Below are 15901 nucleotides of genomic sequence, written 5' to 3'. Positions count from 1 at the left end.
TTCAAATAACGATTTCTAAAAAGCAAATTTAGAACTTAATCAATTAGCTACACTCCTTAATGTTACTAAGTTTATTTTAAAACTTAGAATAATTAGTGATCTATTAATAAATGTACAAGCTTGATTAATTTTAATTTTAAATCTTGTTTGTTTTTGTGTTTTAAAAGTGTTTAGAAAAAAATTAAATTTTTTTCACTTCAATTAATTTTTTAGTATTTTTAAATTATTTTGACGTGTTGATATCAAATATAATTTTTTAAAAATAAAAAAATATTATTTTAATATAATTTTGAATAAAAACATACCGCAACCATTAGTATTTAGGAACGGTGTTGATATCATGTTTTTCAAAAATTTAAATATTTGTATTTAAAATTAATTTTTTTATATTTATGATTATTTTAGTATATAAATATTAAAAATAATTTTTAAAAATTAAAAAAATATTATTTTAATATACTTTTAAATAAAAAATATTATAAAAGTTACTTGGGACGGTGGGTTGGCTACTTTCGAGTTTACCGACTAACCCATGTGAAATTTTCACTCTTTTGATACCTTAATTTCTATCCACAAGTGTCCACTACAATCCGATCCCAACCTTATTGAAGGCCTAACTAATTTAGTAATTTCATCTCTTTCCTCTTCTCCATCTATACTTAATGAATCTCCATGGCAACAACTGCTATAATGACAACCGGAGGCCTTCCCTTTAAAGCAAGGAGCTCCGTTGTTGTTCCCGTTCTCACAATACCCTCCTTCGCCATTAAGCCACCTTAATTTCTCCCTCCCTTCATCACTTCCCTTAACATTTTCTTCTTCTTCTTCAATTAAATGAAATGGGCATCAAACTGTTTATGATCTCATTCATGGTAACCTCGATACTCTTCTCTCTACTATACATCCCAACAAAACTAACCACACCCATTGCCAAATACAGCCATGTTATCAACTTGAACATGTTGAAAGACCTCAAGCCATATCCAGTAACGTTCGCGTACTTGATATCAGCATCTAGAGGTGACGCGAAGAGGCTAACGCGTGTGCTGAAGGCATTGTACCATCCAGGGAACTACTATCTGATTCATGTGGATGCAGATGCACCGGAAAAGGAGCATAGAGAAATAGCTGAATTTGTGTCCAGTGATCCAGTTTTTGGCCTGGTGGGAAATGTTTGGATTGTCGGGAAACCAAATCTGGTTACTTACAGAGGTCCTACTATGCTTGCTACGACACTCCATGCAATGTCTATACTGCTGAGGACCTGCAAATGGGACTGGTTCATTAATCTCAGTGCCTCTGATTATCCCTTGGTCACCCAAGATGGTATGGTGAGTGGCCCTTTTTTTTTCATTTTATCTGCACTATCCTGTTATCTGTCCACCACTGATCTTGGCTTTTGTGTTTTACAAATCTTACTTTCATTAAATTCTTGTTGTTTTTGCTTCATTTTTGTTTCCAGACTCTATGTTCAATAATGTAGTAATTATTTCACCTATCTTGTTATCAGATCTGATCGATGCCTTCTCTACCTTACCAAGAAATCTCAACTTTATACAGCACAGCAGTCGCCTGGGATGGAAACTGTAGGGGACCTTTTCTCTTTCCCTTTTCTCTTTTTTGCTCATCATTTTTTTTTTTAATCTTGTGAAGTTATGAGAGGAATTTGATTATTAAAAATATTATTAATATTAATCGCCATCAGGAATAAGAGAGCCAAGCCAATCATGATAGATCCTGGTCTCTCCAGCCTGAACAAATCAGAGATCTGGTGGGTAATTAAACAAAGGAGCCTCCCAACTGCCTTCAAGCTCTATACAGGTCTCTCTCTCTCTCTCTTTCTCAGTCTTTTTGTTTGCTATGAGAAGGACCTTACTTATCACAAGACATTGCCACCATGACCTTCCATTCTCTTGTCTATGGGCTCCATGCATTGTTTTTCACCATTTTTATTTTTATTTCTGCCCCACCTGCTTATCAACAGCATGTGAGCTCTGAAGTGAAGAGACAGCACGCATTTCATAGCACATGGTACTCGCTATAAGATTTGTTTTTTTAAATGGAATTACTAATTTATGGGTTTTGCTTTCTGGCCATTATTTTGGATGTATTTGAAAATATGCCCAATCTTTCCAAATGTCTTACTAGTAGGACCTTGTATCATTCATATTTCCATATGAAGTCATTGCCGACAAAAAGTCCGTCCTAGCTTTACTTAAATGGTAAGGATTAGAATGCAAATCACATTTTCTAAAGCTATGCCCCCCTTTCAAATCTCCTAAGCTCTACATCAAAGACAATGCATGTTTGAAAGTACAACGGATGTTGTGTTTTAGGTTTTTTTTTTTTAAAATATATTAAAAAAATATTTTTCTATATCAAAACGATTTAAAAATATTAAAATTTTTATTTTTAAATAAAAATATTTTTTAAATTTTAAGCAAAATACTATTTTAACTATGATATCAAAGTCATGTACCTTCAGCCTTTTTTTTTTTTGGGATAAAGAAATATAATATAAAGGAATCTAGTTTTTTTTTTTAAATTTAATCAAGTAGTTCCATTTTGCAATCAATCTTCTACTTGTTAACAAAATTCTTGATGATTGTTGAATAAGACCTTGGACCTAATTAATGGTAGCTTCAACAAACTGCAAGTGGCAATATTAGAAATAAAAAATAAAATCACATCTTGGAAGATTAGGGTTAACTTCCGGCTAGATGGTTAGGATGTCATATCACAACAATTCAGGTAAGCCGTAAGCCAAGTACCTACGCAATCATTAATTAAACAATAGAAGTGCAGGTATTTCCGTTTCTTTTTCAGATGAAAAAAAAATTAATAAATAAACTCTACGCCAAATTATCGTTTTAGCTTTCGAACATCAAGCCCGTGTTCAAAGTGAAAAAAAGTAACGAGTGGGACAGTGTACAAAGTGAGAAAGACTGATCAGTTCAGACGCCACTTTCCATCAAAGATTTGATGTGCTGTCTTAATGCATCTTTCATGAAGTTCTAATATTTGAGTGCTGCCCAGAATGTGTTAATTCTTGATCATACAGCACAGACAACTGGGTAATGGTAGATAACTTCTTGTCGATGCCAGCTAGGTTTAATGTCATGATCAGCATTTTGAATTACTCTCAGAACATGTTAGGCATCCCATCACCAACCTAACCACGTCTGGCTCCACCATTTCGCAAGCTGCGCAAAACCTCAACATAGCCATTGAATCACTACCTGACACTGAGATGTGTCCAGGTTGGATTTCTAGGTGAGCCCTTCAAATGACCTACAAAGGGGACCAAAGACAGACAACTGTATGTTGTAGGCTGCACGATCTAGAAAATTCACATGACAAGGCCCAGTTGATGTTAGGATACACGTGCTCTCCTGTTCTTATGGAGAACTTTGTAGATTTTTAATAATGAATGCCCCCATTGAAAGAAAGGAAAAGACAGTAATTATTCTAAGTTGCTTTGAATTGATTCCAAGGGGCAACATGCAGAAAGAACTGAATATAAATATTCTTGACAAAAGAGGACATCAAGTCATGTACTTATACGTGTTCCAAGTCATGGATTTTATCGATTTCCTTTTTAGCTTTGTAATTACGGGTATGAGATAGATGTGAATTTAAATCGTTTGATTTCTTCCATTAATGTTTTATTTTGTTTTCACAAAATAAGATCAAGATTTCAGAATCATTCCAAATTGCAGAAAACATAGATAATGGCTTTGGTTGTGGATGTGGCAGTTTCCTTTGCAATATGGAGGGCTGGCAATCTTGATTTTTTCTTTTCAGATCACCCCTTCAAGCTGTTTCATCTTCCAAAAATACATTAAACATAATGTTCCTATGAAACAACAATTTTCTGTGGCAGTTTCCAATTTTAAATGGATTCATCTATATAAGTGCAGTGTTTTTCAAGTTTCCAATAGTTACAGCAATCCTAATTTCTCTCAATTGCTTTGCACAACAGGTTCTGCTTGGACAATACTGTCAAGATCTTTTGCTGAGTACAGCATTGTGGGCTGGGACAACTTGCCAAGGACTCTTCTTCTCTACTACACCAACTTTGTGTCCTCCCCTGAAGGCTACTTCCAAACTGTAATTTGCAACTCTGAAGACTATAAAAACACCACAGTTAACCATGACCTTCATTACATTACTTGGGATACACCTCCTAAGCAGCACCCTCGGTCCCTAGGAGTTAAAGATTACAGAAGAATGATCTTAAGCAGCCGGCCATTTGCAAGAAAGTTCAAGAGAAATGATCCAGTTCTCGATAAGATTGATCGCGAGCTTCTTAAAAGATACAAGGGACAGTTTGCTCACGGGGGCTGGTGTACCAGGAGTGGCAAAAGGCATGGAACATGTTCAGGTTTGCAAAATGAGAATTATGGTGTTTTGAGGCCTGGACCAGGATCAAGAAGGCTGCAAAATTTGCTGACCAAACTTCTTTCTGAAAAGAACTTCAAGCGGCAATGCAGATGAGAGTACTCTCGAAATGAAAAAACAAGAATAAATGCGTCGTATAATTACTGGGCTGGTTGTTTTGCGAGATATATTGAGAAAAGCTGATATAAGATGCTTATACTGAAATCATTACATGTTAATACCAGCTAGAGAGAATTGATAACATTTTGAAAGACTAGGATATAATTAGACACCAAGTTTTTTTTTTGAACTACAAATAAAGATGTATGAAAATTGTACTAGAGGTTGTGGTTTAGTGATTTTAGTGAAGAATTTTTTATCTTAGCATTCGGATTTGATTTTTTTATGTATATTTATTATTTTCGTGAGATGTTTTATTTATTTGTTAGGTTTACAGTAGATTCAAGAATTAATTATGATATGTATAAACTGATTGAGACATCACAAGTTATATATATACATAAAAAATGTATAAAAATTGCTTACAACCATGTCGTCAGTACAAGTAGAATTTAATTCTACTGTCGAAGTCATTCTCAAAATCTATATTTCATTTCGTTTCATAATACTAAAATAAATAGTTGTGAGGATTTCAATGATTAATTTTTTTTTCTTTTCTTTTTTATCCTGACAAAGGCATTTTTTTATTAATAGCATGGTTATTTGAATAAAAACTTAAAAACAATTAAAATAAATATTCATATAAATTTAAATGATTTAAATTCAAAAGAAAAACCATGCATTTCTTTAGTTGTAACTCCCCTTCATTCATTTCTTTTACATTTTGATGAAAAAACATGTTTTTTTTTAATCATAAGCATTGGCCTCTCAAATAAAAATTTTCTATGATTTTAAAACAATTTTTTTAAAAACAAAAACAAAAAATAATGGTTCAATAATGTTGATGTGACTGTATTAAAAATAAATAATTAATTTGAAGTAATAATATAATAAATTAATAATAAAAAAATATGTATTTTTATTCCTAAGCAAAATAATATTCAATGAGAATAAAAATATGTATTTTTATTCTCATTGAATATTATTTTGCTTCAATTTATTTAAAAAATTATTAATATAATTTTATACATAATTCTTTAAATTGCAAATAGTACCATAAAAACTCTATTCCTGTTTGAGAAAAAGATATAAATTAATTATTTTTCAATACTATTACTTTTATTTATCTAGCAAGAAATTTCTTTTAAAATATTAAAAAAAAAGTCAAGTGCATGAAGCCTCTTAGTGCTTAGGCTTGCGAGACAAGGCTTGCACACCTAGCTTTACTACAAAAAAGAAAAAAAGAAAACTTAAACTTGTTTGAGCTTGATTCTACAGGCTCTCATCATTTTTTAGCTTTTTTATATTTTAAAATAAAATAGTATTTAGAAAATTAACTATAATGATATTTAAAAATTAATTCAATTTTTCCTTATTTCTTAAATGATATTTGAAATTTAATATAATATTTTTTAATTTTTTAATTTTAATTTTTATGATTCTATAGGAAACAAATGTGCACGAGTTTTAAAAAGATTGGCATAGATATTCAATGAGAATATAATAAACATTTTATTATTTTTATTATTATCATTTTTTACATTATCCTCTTCAATTGATTATTCTTTTATTTTCTTATGCAATTGTATGAAAATAATCAAAATATAATCTTTTTTGTTTTTTATTTATAATTACTTTACATATTATGATATTTTTTAAAAATAATCACAATTTTAATAAAAATATATTTTCCCTCCAAAATTAAAATAAAATTAAGTAAAAAAATGAAGTTTTGGTTAAGTAAATGCATTTGTTTCTCACTTAATTTATAATGTATTTAAGAGTATGGTTGTGATTACTTTTCAAATTACTTTTCACTTAGAAATATTTAAAAAAAATATTTTTTTATTTTTAAAAATTATTTTTGACATCAGCACATTAAAATATAAATTATTAGAGTTTTTAAAAATATTTATTTTAATAATCACAAGAAAATCAAAATTTTATTCCCATTAAATTAAAAAAAGAGAGATTTATATTTGCATAATATATTTATAAAAAAGAAAATCATCTAGAATTGCATCTATCTTTTGCTTCTTAAAAGAAAGAGTAGATTCATGTTTTAGTTTTTAATTAATATTAACAACTTTAAAAAAAATTAAAAGCCTTACTTTGAAACGAGATTGGAGCTTTTTATGGTAAATATAATTTGTAGATTTTTTTTAAATACTCATGAATATTCAATGAAAATAATTTTATTGATTTTAATTTTAATTTTTTATTTAATTTCTGAAATTCATTGTTCTTCTATTTTTTTTATACTGCTATTATCATAACATTATTATTATTATTATTTTTTGAAATTTGTTTTCTATATGACACTCAGTTTTGAGTCTTTCTCAATTGCCCTTGTATGTGAAGAAGAAAGTGACGCCTTGTTCATCATTATACGATATTTCCCTATCCCTATTAAGCTTGATATTGTGGCATCATCGCAGAAAGAACTAATCCAAACCCATGAAAATGGGCTTTTAAAGGTACCTAACTCTCATTGTAAAAATATTTTAACTCTAGATTTACAGAGATTCATTACTAAAATAAAATAAAATAAAATAGTGTAATGATATTTTTATTTTTTAATTAAAAAATATTTTTACCTTTCTAATTTAAAAAATTTAACATTAGTTGAATCGTTTGATTATTTTAATAATTTAATAATGTTATGATTTTTTTTGTTTGACCGTTTTTGAAAATGCAATATTTAAAAAAAAATTATGTTAGAGGGTGACAAATTTGTCGGCCTATTAAGCTTTTGTCCACCGTTGGATCTGCTCTAATTTGGGTAGGGAGGTTCGCCCAACTGTCCTCTTCACTCTGAACGGTGGAGATTGGATTTGAAACTACTTTGCATAGGTTGGAATTCCGAGTTTATTTTTTGCTAATTTTTAGGGTTGCTTTGTTTCTCGTTAATACTTGCTGCTTTAACCGTTTGATTAGGCTGGTATTTTGATATATTATCTCAATATATCATATAAGGTGATTATCTCAAACTTTATTATCGGGATTTTGTGGTTTATTTTTATTTGTGAGATTTACTTGGTTTGTAATTTAGTGGTTTGGTAAAAAAATAAAAATAAAATTAATAAGCGTGAACTGTGAGTGTGTGAAGAGGTAAGTGAGAAACCCTAAATTTTTTTTAGACGGATATAATTGTGATTTTTTAAAATTTTAAGATTATACCTGTATTTTGGGTTAGGTTTAGATAGGATTTTGAATTGGATAAAGTAATATTTATTCCTTACATGAACTTAATCTTTTCACTTCATGTATTACTAGAACCTGACCCAAACTTAAGAAAGAATCAATATTTATTGATTTAAGGTGAAATTGATACTCCTAGCTGAGAGGTATATATCTTTTTTGTTAAATTTAATATTGTTTTTTTTTATTATTAAATTTTTTTAATAATTGATTTGTATATATCTTTTTTGTTAAATTCAATATTGTTTTTCTTATTATTATTAAATTTTTTTAATAATTGATTGAGTTGTTTTTAAATTTACCAAGTAAATTAAGTGATGTTAAAATAATTTTTACATAATTTAACTTTAAACTCTAGCTAAATAAAAAGTCAAATAGAAGGTTTAAAAGTTAATTTGATGAATTGGGTTTTATAATAATGTAAAATTGATTTTTTGAACATTTTTTTAATTAAAAATAACGGTACACAAGTCATGTAAACTAGTATTTTTAAATATCCATCCTTTCATCAACCCCATCTCATAAATGATCAAAATAATGGCAACCTTTTCCACATTATACATCCAAGAGGTACGCCTTGAAAGCGTTATTTATTGCTAAAAAATAACTAATAAATCAATCAATGGTTATAAACCACATTACAAAACACTTTTATGTGATTATAACTTCACCAAAAAAGTGAACCAAACCGGGCCACCACTCTTCTAAAGAATTTGGTCCGAAAATGACGGCAGTCGCCTGAAAAAACTAACCGGGACAGATGGCATGTCGTCACGGAACCTTGGGTGACGGAGGTAATAGAACCCAGATCCTAACACAAACACCTTAAACGGAACCACATAAAATACCAATGAAGCAACTAAGCAAAACACCACAAAAATCCCAGTAGCCCTCGGATCCCTCCAGTTCCACAAGGCTTCTAAGCGCTCCCCGTGGGCTGCAAAATCTCCTAAGAGTGTCTGGGCCCGGCCAGCCAGGGCCCGCAACCTATCATATCGGATACGAACCACATCTTGTGATCGTGTGGTTGGGAATCCATCAAACTCTTCATCAAGCTCATCAGGTCCCACCATGTCCACATAAGAGAGCCTCGAGTCCATGTTGAGTGGGACCCTTTGACGGTAGCGAAATCTGAACGCTAAGATCAGGAAGGCATACATGAATACGGTGGGGAGCACCAGATGTGGACATAACACAACAGCTACAAGCAGCACGTGCATAAGAACACTAGTGGGCGGGTGCACCCAGGTGCGAATCCCTTCAGTCCAACGTGCCAAAGTTGCGACGCGTGTGAGACACCCCACCACCCTAAACCAATTAGCCTTGCTCCTCCTCATGCTCCACATGTGTGTGTCACTATCCAACATGAACTGGACCACTTCCTGGCCCAGTGGTGGCTCAGACCTGGTTAGCCGAGCAGTCACCAAACGCATTGCTGTATGTCGCAAAATGTCTTGCTGGGTTGGACCCAAAGGCTTCACATAATGCATTCTAGGCAGCATTGGTGAAGTGTAAGCTTGGATTAGACTTAACCACGATGAGCATGAAAATCTAACGGCTATTTCGATCTCTCCCATTTTCTTGGCCCCACTAGGAAGTAACACCGTAAGAGAATATTGATTGAAGTACACCCGATTAGTATCAAGGGTTGATAAACGGATCCTTACTTTACCAACCCTAACATCTTTGCCTTGTTTTCCTGCAGCTTCATCATGCTTGTACCTTCCATTATCAAATACACCAATGGTTAGCACAGTGCATGGATCATATACATCCCACGTGTATTGCTCGTTCCACCGTGGATTAAATCGGTCGAGGATCGTCCGGGTCCGGACCCACTTGGGCCCATACTTAGCCACCACGTAAGCATCAGTGGTCCCACGTGTACCATCCTTTGTTTTCACAGGAAGCAAATTAGTGGCTCCTCGGATTCCAACTTCAAGCAACCCAATTGGAGCCTTGGCTAGCTGTTTAGCTGCTGCCCGAACATCACTAGTCACGTGAGCTGCCTCATCTAGCACGTGATACCCACCTTCTAAACACACTCTCACGTGTATCCTGCCCGTGTAGGGTTTGGTCTCATCACCTACCAAATTAAACCATCTTGATTTAAGCTCTGTCCGATCATCTGTCCTCCTTTCTATGCTTGCCACGTGTATTTTGGCATGCCCCACTGACTGCCCATTAGTCACATCCTCCACTGTCACAGTCAAGAATGGCTCAAACGGCTCAGCCGCCACAAAAACCAAATCCTCATTCCAAGTCGGATTAGCCGAGCTAGCAGATGTTGACCCAACAGAAGTCCTACCTGTTTTAAAAAGCTGGGCCCCAAGTTGAGCTTTAACGTAAAGTTCAGGGTTTCGAACCTTAGCTTCGGATCCCGAACCCAAATGCAAATCTTGGGTTTGGATAACCGTTAGTCTCAAATACCAAAGCTTTGGGGACAGATACACCTTGGCTCTGGTCTCCGGTAATAACCCACCTGAATCCGATTGCCAAGCCTCTTGAAATGCCTCATCAGCCTGAGTCCCAATCCAAACGGCGAGCATGACTTCATTTCCCGCAGAGTTCTCCGATTCCAAAGCGTACCATTGTGGAGCCAAAGGACTATCCGGGGGCACCCTCTTGGGCACCTCTTGCAAATCAAAAGATACAGTACCCAGAGAACACTCTTGTGTTGCCTCTTCATTCTCTTTCTTCTCTTCTGTCCAAACTGAAACTTCTAAAGAAGTTGAATTCAATCCTTCTTTATCGAAAGCGAAGACTCTATCCCAGTCTTTGTCACTCTGGCTCTTGGTTTTGATACTGTGTGTACCAATCATGAGCTTGGCATAAACTGGGCTTTTGGATTCGTTGTTTGCTGTTTTGGCTTTCACTACTCGAACATAGAGAAATGGCATGCGATCCACCAGATCATAAGCGCTTCGACCTCGATCACTGGCTAAAGACCGGAGTTCAAGATCACCGATTGTTACCTCAGATCTTTTTACGATCTCCGCCTTTTCCTTTTCTTCTTTCGACGGCTTCTTTTCACTCTCGGCCAACGGCGGATTCTCCACCTTAACTGGAGGAGCTGCCTCCTCAGGTTTTTTGGTATTCTCCTCTTGTGGCGGTGGAGCTGGCTTCTCCTCTTCTTTTTTTGCCTCTTTATTGGGCTCCGTCTTTGGCACTTCTTTCTTCTCCTCTTCTTTTTTCTCTTCCTCAGGTTTCGCCTCTTCTGCTGGCTTATTCTCTTCCGTCTCTGGTGCCTTCTCCTCAGGTTTCTGCTCTGCTGGTGGAGCCGGAGGATCTTCGTCGATGTAGTAGACTTTCAGCCCCAGCTCTCCTTTAATCTGCGAAAACACGCTTCGTTTCTCCAACGGATAATAAACAAGAGTTTCTCCTTCAGATTTAACGAAAGCACTACCAGCAATCCTTACTTTGCCCAGAAAAGTGCTTCTTTTACCTGTCTTCTTGTCATTGTAAAGACTGATCTCTAAAGTCTCAGTAGCCATAGAGTCAGTATCGTGGACAAGAAACTCAAGCTTCTCATCCCACTCTGGATTCAGATCTCTAAGCTTGGTCTTTGTTCTCCTTCTTTGGCCATCAAAATCTACAGTAGCAAATGCACTTGCTGTTCCTTGGCCATCTTTTGGCATCAAGTTTCTGGCATTGCAAACCTCAACTATCAGTTTTCTTGTACAGGTTTCTGCCATTCTTTTAGTCTTTGGTATCCGAAAAAAACAATCAACGAGTTGTAATAAAATGAGAGAAATTAAGGATCAAGAACTGAAGAACAAACAAAATGGTTAAAGAAAATGTTTTTAGAGAGAGAGAGAGAGAGAGAGTTTTCACTTTTTAGAGAGTGAACGGTAAAGGGAGTGATGATGGGTATAAAATGGAAGGGAGGGGCCAGATCGCAGGGTTTAAAAAGTCATGAGGAGGAGCGTGGACACGTCAGGAACTACACGTAGGACAAGAATGGACACGTTGAGAGATCTTTGGGTTGCGAGATTTTGGGCAGGTAGTACCGTAGTGGAGGGAGGCAAGAGCAGCGTGGGTGTTGCTGATAGAACTGAGCAGCGTGCCTGGTGCTGTTCTGGGTAAATATATAGAAATATGTTTGCAGATTTAGATCTTAATAAGATTAGGGACTGGCTTTTGTGGTTAATTACTACAAGAACGTCTGTGTTCTTTTCATTTGGTTACTAGCTGTGATGGTGAGTGATTTGTGAATTTTACTGATGGAAATCATGAACTAACTCTCCATGTTAATAGATTAAAAGCCCACGTACGTATCTGACACAGATGTTTGCCAATTTACTAATCTCGTTTAATTTAAGTATCCTATCATGCATTTCTTGGCCACGAAGTTCAGGGAGGAAAAAACCCCGTGGTTTCAGATTTGATGATGTCGCAACAAAATTGTAGTTTAAAAAAAGTTTATTTATTAGATAATTGATTAATATTTTGATTATAAAAGTAATATAATTTATTTATTTGTGTCAAAGTAGTTGCTGGTGGGTGTTTAACATTTTTTATGGATTTGAAGACTCTTTGATATTTAAATATGTATTTTTTGAAGAGAAAATATATTGATATTTTAAAAATAAATTCTAAAAATAAAACATGCCATGGAGAATGGAGATGAAGAACCTCTTCTTCTAAGGATTCAATGGGTCTTTATAACCCATCATCATTTTTTTTTATTGCATTCAAACCTTTTGTGTATCAAAAAGAAAAATATCTCTAACTTAATTAGAGGAAAAATATCTTTATATATATGAAAAATATCTTTATATATATGTAGGCTTAATGCTTAGTTTAGCAGATTATCAAACCTATATATGTGTGGGCGTAGCGTTTGGCTGAGCCTAAAAAATTTGGATTATCACTCGATCTTTGGTTATTTTAAATGAGAATCCACATACAAAAATAAAAACAAAATATATTGATCCATTAGTAGCCCTTCAAGCGTATTTATTATGCAAAGATTTTAAAAAATGTTACTAGTAGTAAGCGAGAGCTTTTTTTACCTTATTCATAAGATGTTTCTATCCAACAAAGGAATCTTGTGATTTTTTATGGCTAGGTGGCCTATCTTTAATTGAAGGAGGTGTCTTGGGAAGCAAAATGATAGCTTACATTTAATGCAGTAATTGAGTGGATTTATGAAGATTTAAATGATATGAAAAGCCATTTATCCAACAATGAGGGTTAGAAGATGTTTCTTTTATAACCCTATTCATTCTTGCCTTTATCTTTTCTTATAGATTCTGTAATTTTTGAAAAAATAATTCTATTGAAGACCCCGAACTATTTTAGTTCTAATACAAGTAGACAAATTTATTTCTAAGCATCTTTCCCTTTTTACTTTAAACTAAAAAATAAACCCAAAGAAAATCAGATTTGTCTCTAAAAATAGAGGTGTTGATGCCCCGAAAAAGGAGTTCAGGTTTTAACCTAAAGCTAGAAGAAGTAGCAGGGGGTATGGGTCCATCAGACTAGGCCACATGACTAGGGGTTGACATCATAGTGTTCATATCTAGTACGGGAGAGAGTAACTCTCTTTGCAAAAGTCCTTCTATTATCATCAAGGAATCCTAATAGAGATGGAGGATACCTTGAACTTTGAAGGACGATGTTTTTAGCACTCTAGAAGCGGAGGATATAGAGTTTGTTTCTCGCTTTTAACCAGAAGAGTACACAACTCAGATGCCTGACTAGGTTGAGCGTATCAGCCAAAAGACATTTATCTCTTGATGTGATTGGATGAAAGGTTGAAAAAATGATGGACGATTACCCTATCATTGTTGGTGAGCTCTTTATTTATGAGAGCTATATTCCTAAAAAAACAATAGTAGAAGTCAGAACTCTAGTAGAAAATAAAATTGAGGGAAGTCGTACTCCCCCAGCCAAGGGTCAAGTAAATTTAACTCCTTCTAAAGTGATTGCAGGTGCTGCCACCTATTTTAAAAGGAGTAAGGTCTTTACCTCTATAGAACCTAGTGTTCCAGTTTCGATTATAAAGGCTTCTTTGGTGGCATTTTCTTTGCCTTAACTTCTAGTTTTGTTGGTAAAAGCTGTAACAACTAAGCTTTTTACTCAGGGGTCAAGTAAATTTAACTCCCTCTAAAGTGATTGCAGGTGTTGCCACCTATTTTAAAAGGAGTAGGGTCTTTACCTCTATGGAACCTAGTGTTCCAGTTTTGATTATAGAGGCTTCTTTGGTGGCATTTTTTTTGCCTTAACTTCTAGTTTTGTTGGCAAAAGCTGTAACAACTAAGCTTTTTACTCGGGTTGAGGAAACTGAATTTGAGGATGCTTTCACCAATTTTATTCTGGGTCGATCTCCCTTTAATTTCCTTGTCTTGATAGAAAATGAGAGGCAATTTATGGAGGCTTCTATTGGTAGAAGGTTATGCATTTGAGAGGCTCTTTTTAAGGTGGTGAGACTAATGAAAAGGATTCTCACCATCCACTCAGACATCTTCATGATGTCTGATGAGAGCTATAAGCATTATTTGGCTCTAACCAATCAAATGATGTTTAATGTAAATAACCTTCTCATTTACCTTTTGTTTAGTTCAATGACTATTATTCCCAACACTTGTTGTTTAGCAAACTTTCATGATGTGCACCCATTCTAAAAAGCATTTAATGGCTAAGAGGAATCATGTAAGGGATGTCATTACCATAAACAGGGCAAATCGAGCTACCTTTGAGCGGCTAAAAGAGGAAAATATTGGTATAGAGGCCGAACTGAAAAGCCTCGATGTGGCTTATTCAATGATGGAGGAACAAATACAAGGTGTTGTTCTTTAGTTGGGCTTTAACAACAAACAACTTCAAGCCATTTTTAACCAAGTATATTCTCTAAAGCAGGAGATCCTTGAGGCAAAGACCATCTAAGATGGCATAAGGGCTAAGCTTTTTTGCTACCAGGGAATAAGCCTTGAATTTTTGAGATGCCAAAGGCTTTGAAGCACTCTCCTAATGAGTTCCAAAAATTGTTTAGAAGGTTTACAACTTTAACCATGATAATTAAGGATAAGATATTTCTTATGATGTTCAATCTGTATTTTTTTCAATCAATTAAAGGGAATGTATGTGGATTTTAGTGTCACCTTTCATTCAATTCTAGAACCTGACTTTGCGGATGTGTTCCTAATAAAGGTTGCTACTACCTAACATGAGGAATATCTAACTAAGGAGCTCAAGCTAGATATTTAAGCCTCATTTCCCCTTCTCTCTTTATTAATGTACACACCCCTAGTTTTGTGGGGTTTATCTATATAACTGTTTTATATTATAAAATTTTGATTTTGATTTATTTATTTTATTTAGTCATGTGTATGGATCTCACGCCTATAGTAAACATTCCATATAGGGTTGAAGAACCTTAAAAAAAGCTTTGAAATTTTATATGGTTTCAATGTCCATATTAAAAATTTCATGCAAATTTCATGACCCTTTAGAAAATTGTTAAAAATTTATATGGGTCCAACGCCTATACTTAGAAAAACATTTATCAAATTTGAACTTTGAACTATCTAACCTTAATTAAGATTTAGAAAGGATCTATCCTCTATTTAGAACCAAGAGGAAATTTTAATTTTAGGTATATTTCTATCAATCCAAATGAACCTGTGGTGGATTGTTGAAAAGTTGTTAGGTAGGAGGTGAGGATTGGTGTTGTTATCTTTAGGTAAAGCATCATTGTTGAGATGGTTTATCTCATACTTGGAGAAATGTGTTATCGCACTAAGAAGATCATATTAATCCCTTTCAAGGTAACTTATGCAATCGCACTAGAAAAACTGAGTTGGTGCCTTCCAAATTAAATTGTACAATCATCCTAGAAAAACTAAGTTGATCTCTTCTAAAGTAAATTATACAATCGCATTACAAAGATTGAGTCCGTTTCATCCTTGGAAGGTTGTGAGGCGTTGTCCTATAAAGATGTCGTGTTAATCCCATCATTTGAGAGTTATGCAATCGCACTAAGAAGTTGATCTCTTCTAAGGTAAATTGTGCGTAACTTATGCAATCGCACTAGAAAAACTGAGTTGGTGCCTTCCAAATTAAATTGTACAATTATACTAGAAAAACTAAGTTGATCTTTTCTAAAGTAAATTATACAATCGTATTACAGAGATTGAGTCCGTCTCATCCTTGGAAGGTTGTAAGGCGTTGTCCTATAAAGATGTCGTGTTAATCC

The 15901-nt window shown here is 34.1% G+C and overlaps 2 protein-coding genes across 2 annotated transcripts; one reads left to right on the top strand and one right to left on the bottom strand.

The window, feature by feature from the left end:
* The first annotated feature begins 592 nt into the window (after positions 1-592).
* UNE7 (Core-2/I-branching beta-1,6-N-acetylglucosaminyltransferase family protein) lies at positions 593-4650 on the top strand. The gene is made up of 4 exons (XM_011035955.1): positions 593-1326; positions 1511-1586; positions 1706-1821; positions 3983-4650. The coding sequence occupies exons 1-4, from the start codon at positions 840-842 to the stop codon at positions 4495-4497; spliced, it is 1194 nt and encodes a 397-aa protein (XP_011034257.1). The 5' UTR covers positions 593-839; the 3' UTR covers positions 4498-4650.
* Positions 4651-8274: 3624 nt separating this feature from the next.
* On the bottom strand, positions 8275-11764 carry LOC105132448 (C2 calcium/lipid-binding plant phosphoribosyltransferase family protein). The gene has a single exon (XM_011035954.1). The coding sequence runs from the start codon at positions 11394-11396 to the stop codon at positions 8406-8408; it is 2991 nt and encodes a 996-aa protein (XP_011034256.1). The 5' UTR covers positions 11397-11764; the 3' UTR covers positions 8275-8405.
* Between the last annotated feature and the right edge of the window lie 4137 nt (positions 11765-15901).

The sequence above is a fragment of the Populus euphratica genome, unplaced genomic scaffold (genome assembly GCF_000495115.2).
Source record: "Populus euphratica unplaced genomic scaffold, PopEup_1.0 scaffold27.1, whole genome shotgun sequence".
NCBI classification, from domain to species: Eukaryota; Viridiplantae; Streptophyta; class Magnoliopsida; order Malpighiales; family Salicaceae; genus Populus; species Populus euphratica.
Note: the sequence above shows the minus strand (reverse complement) of the source record. Positions and strands in the feature narration are given on the sequence as shown.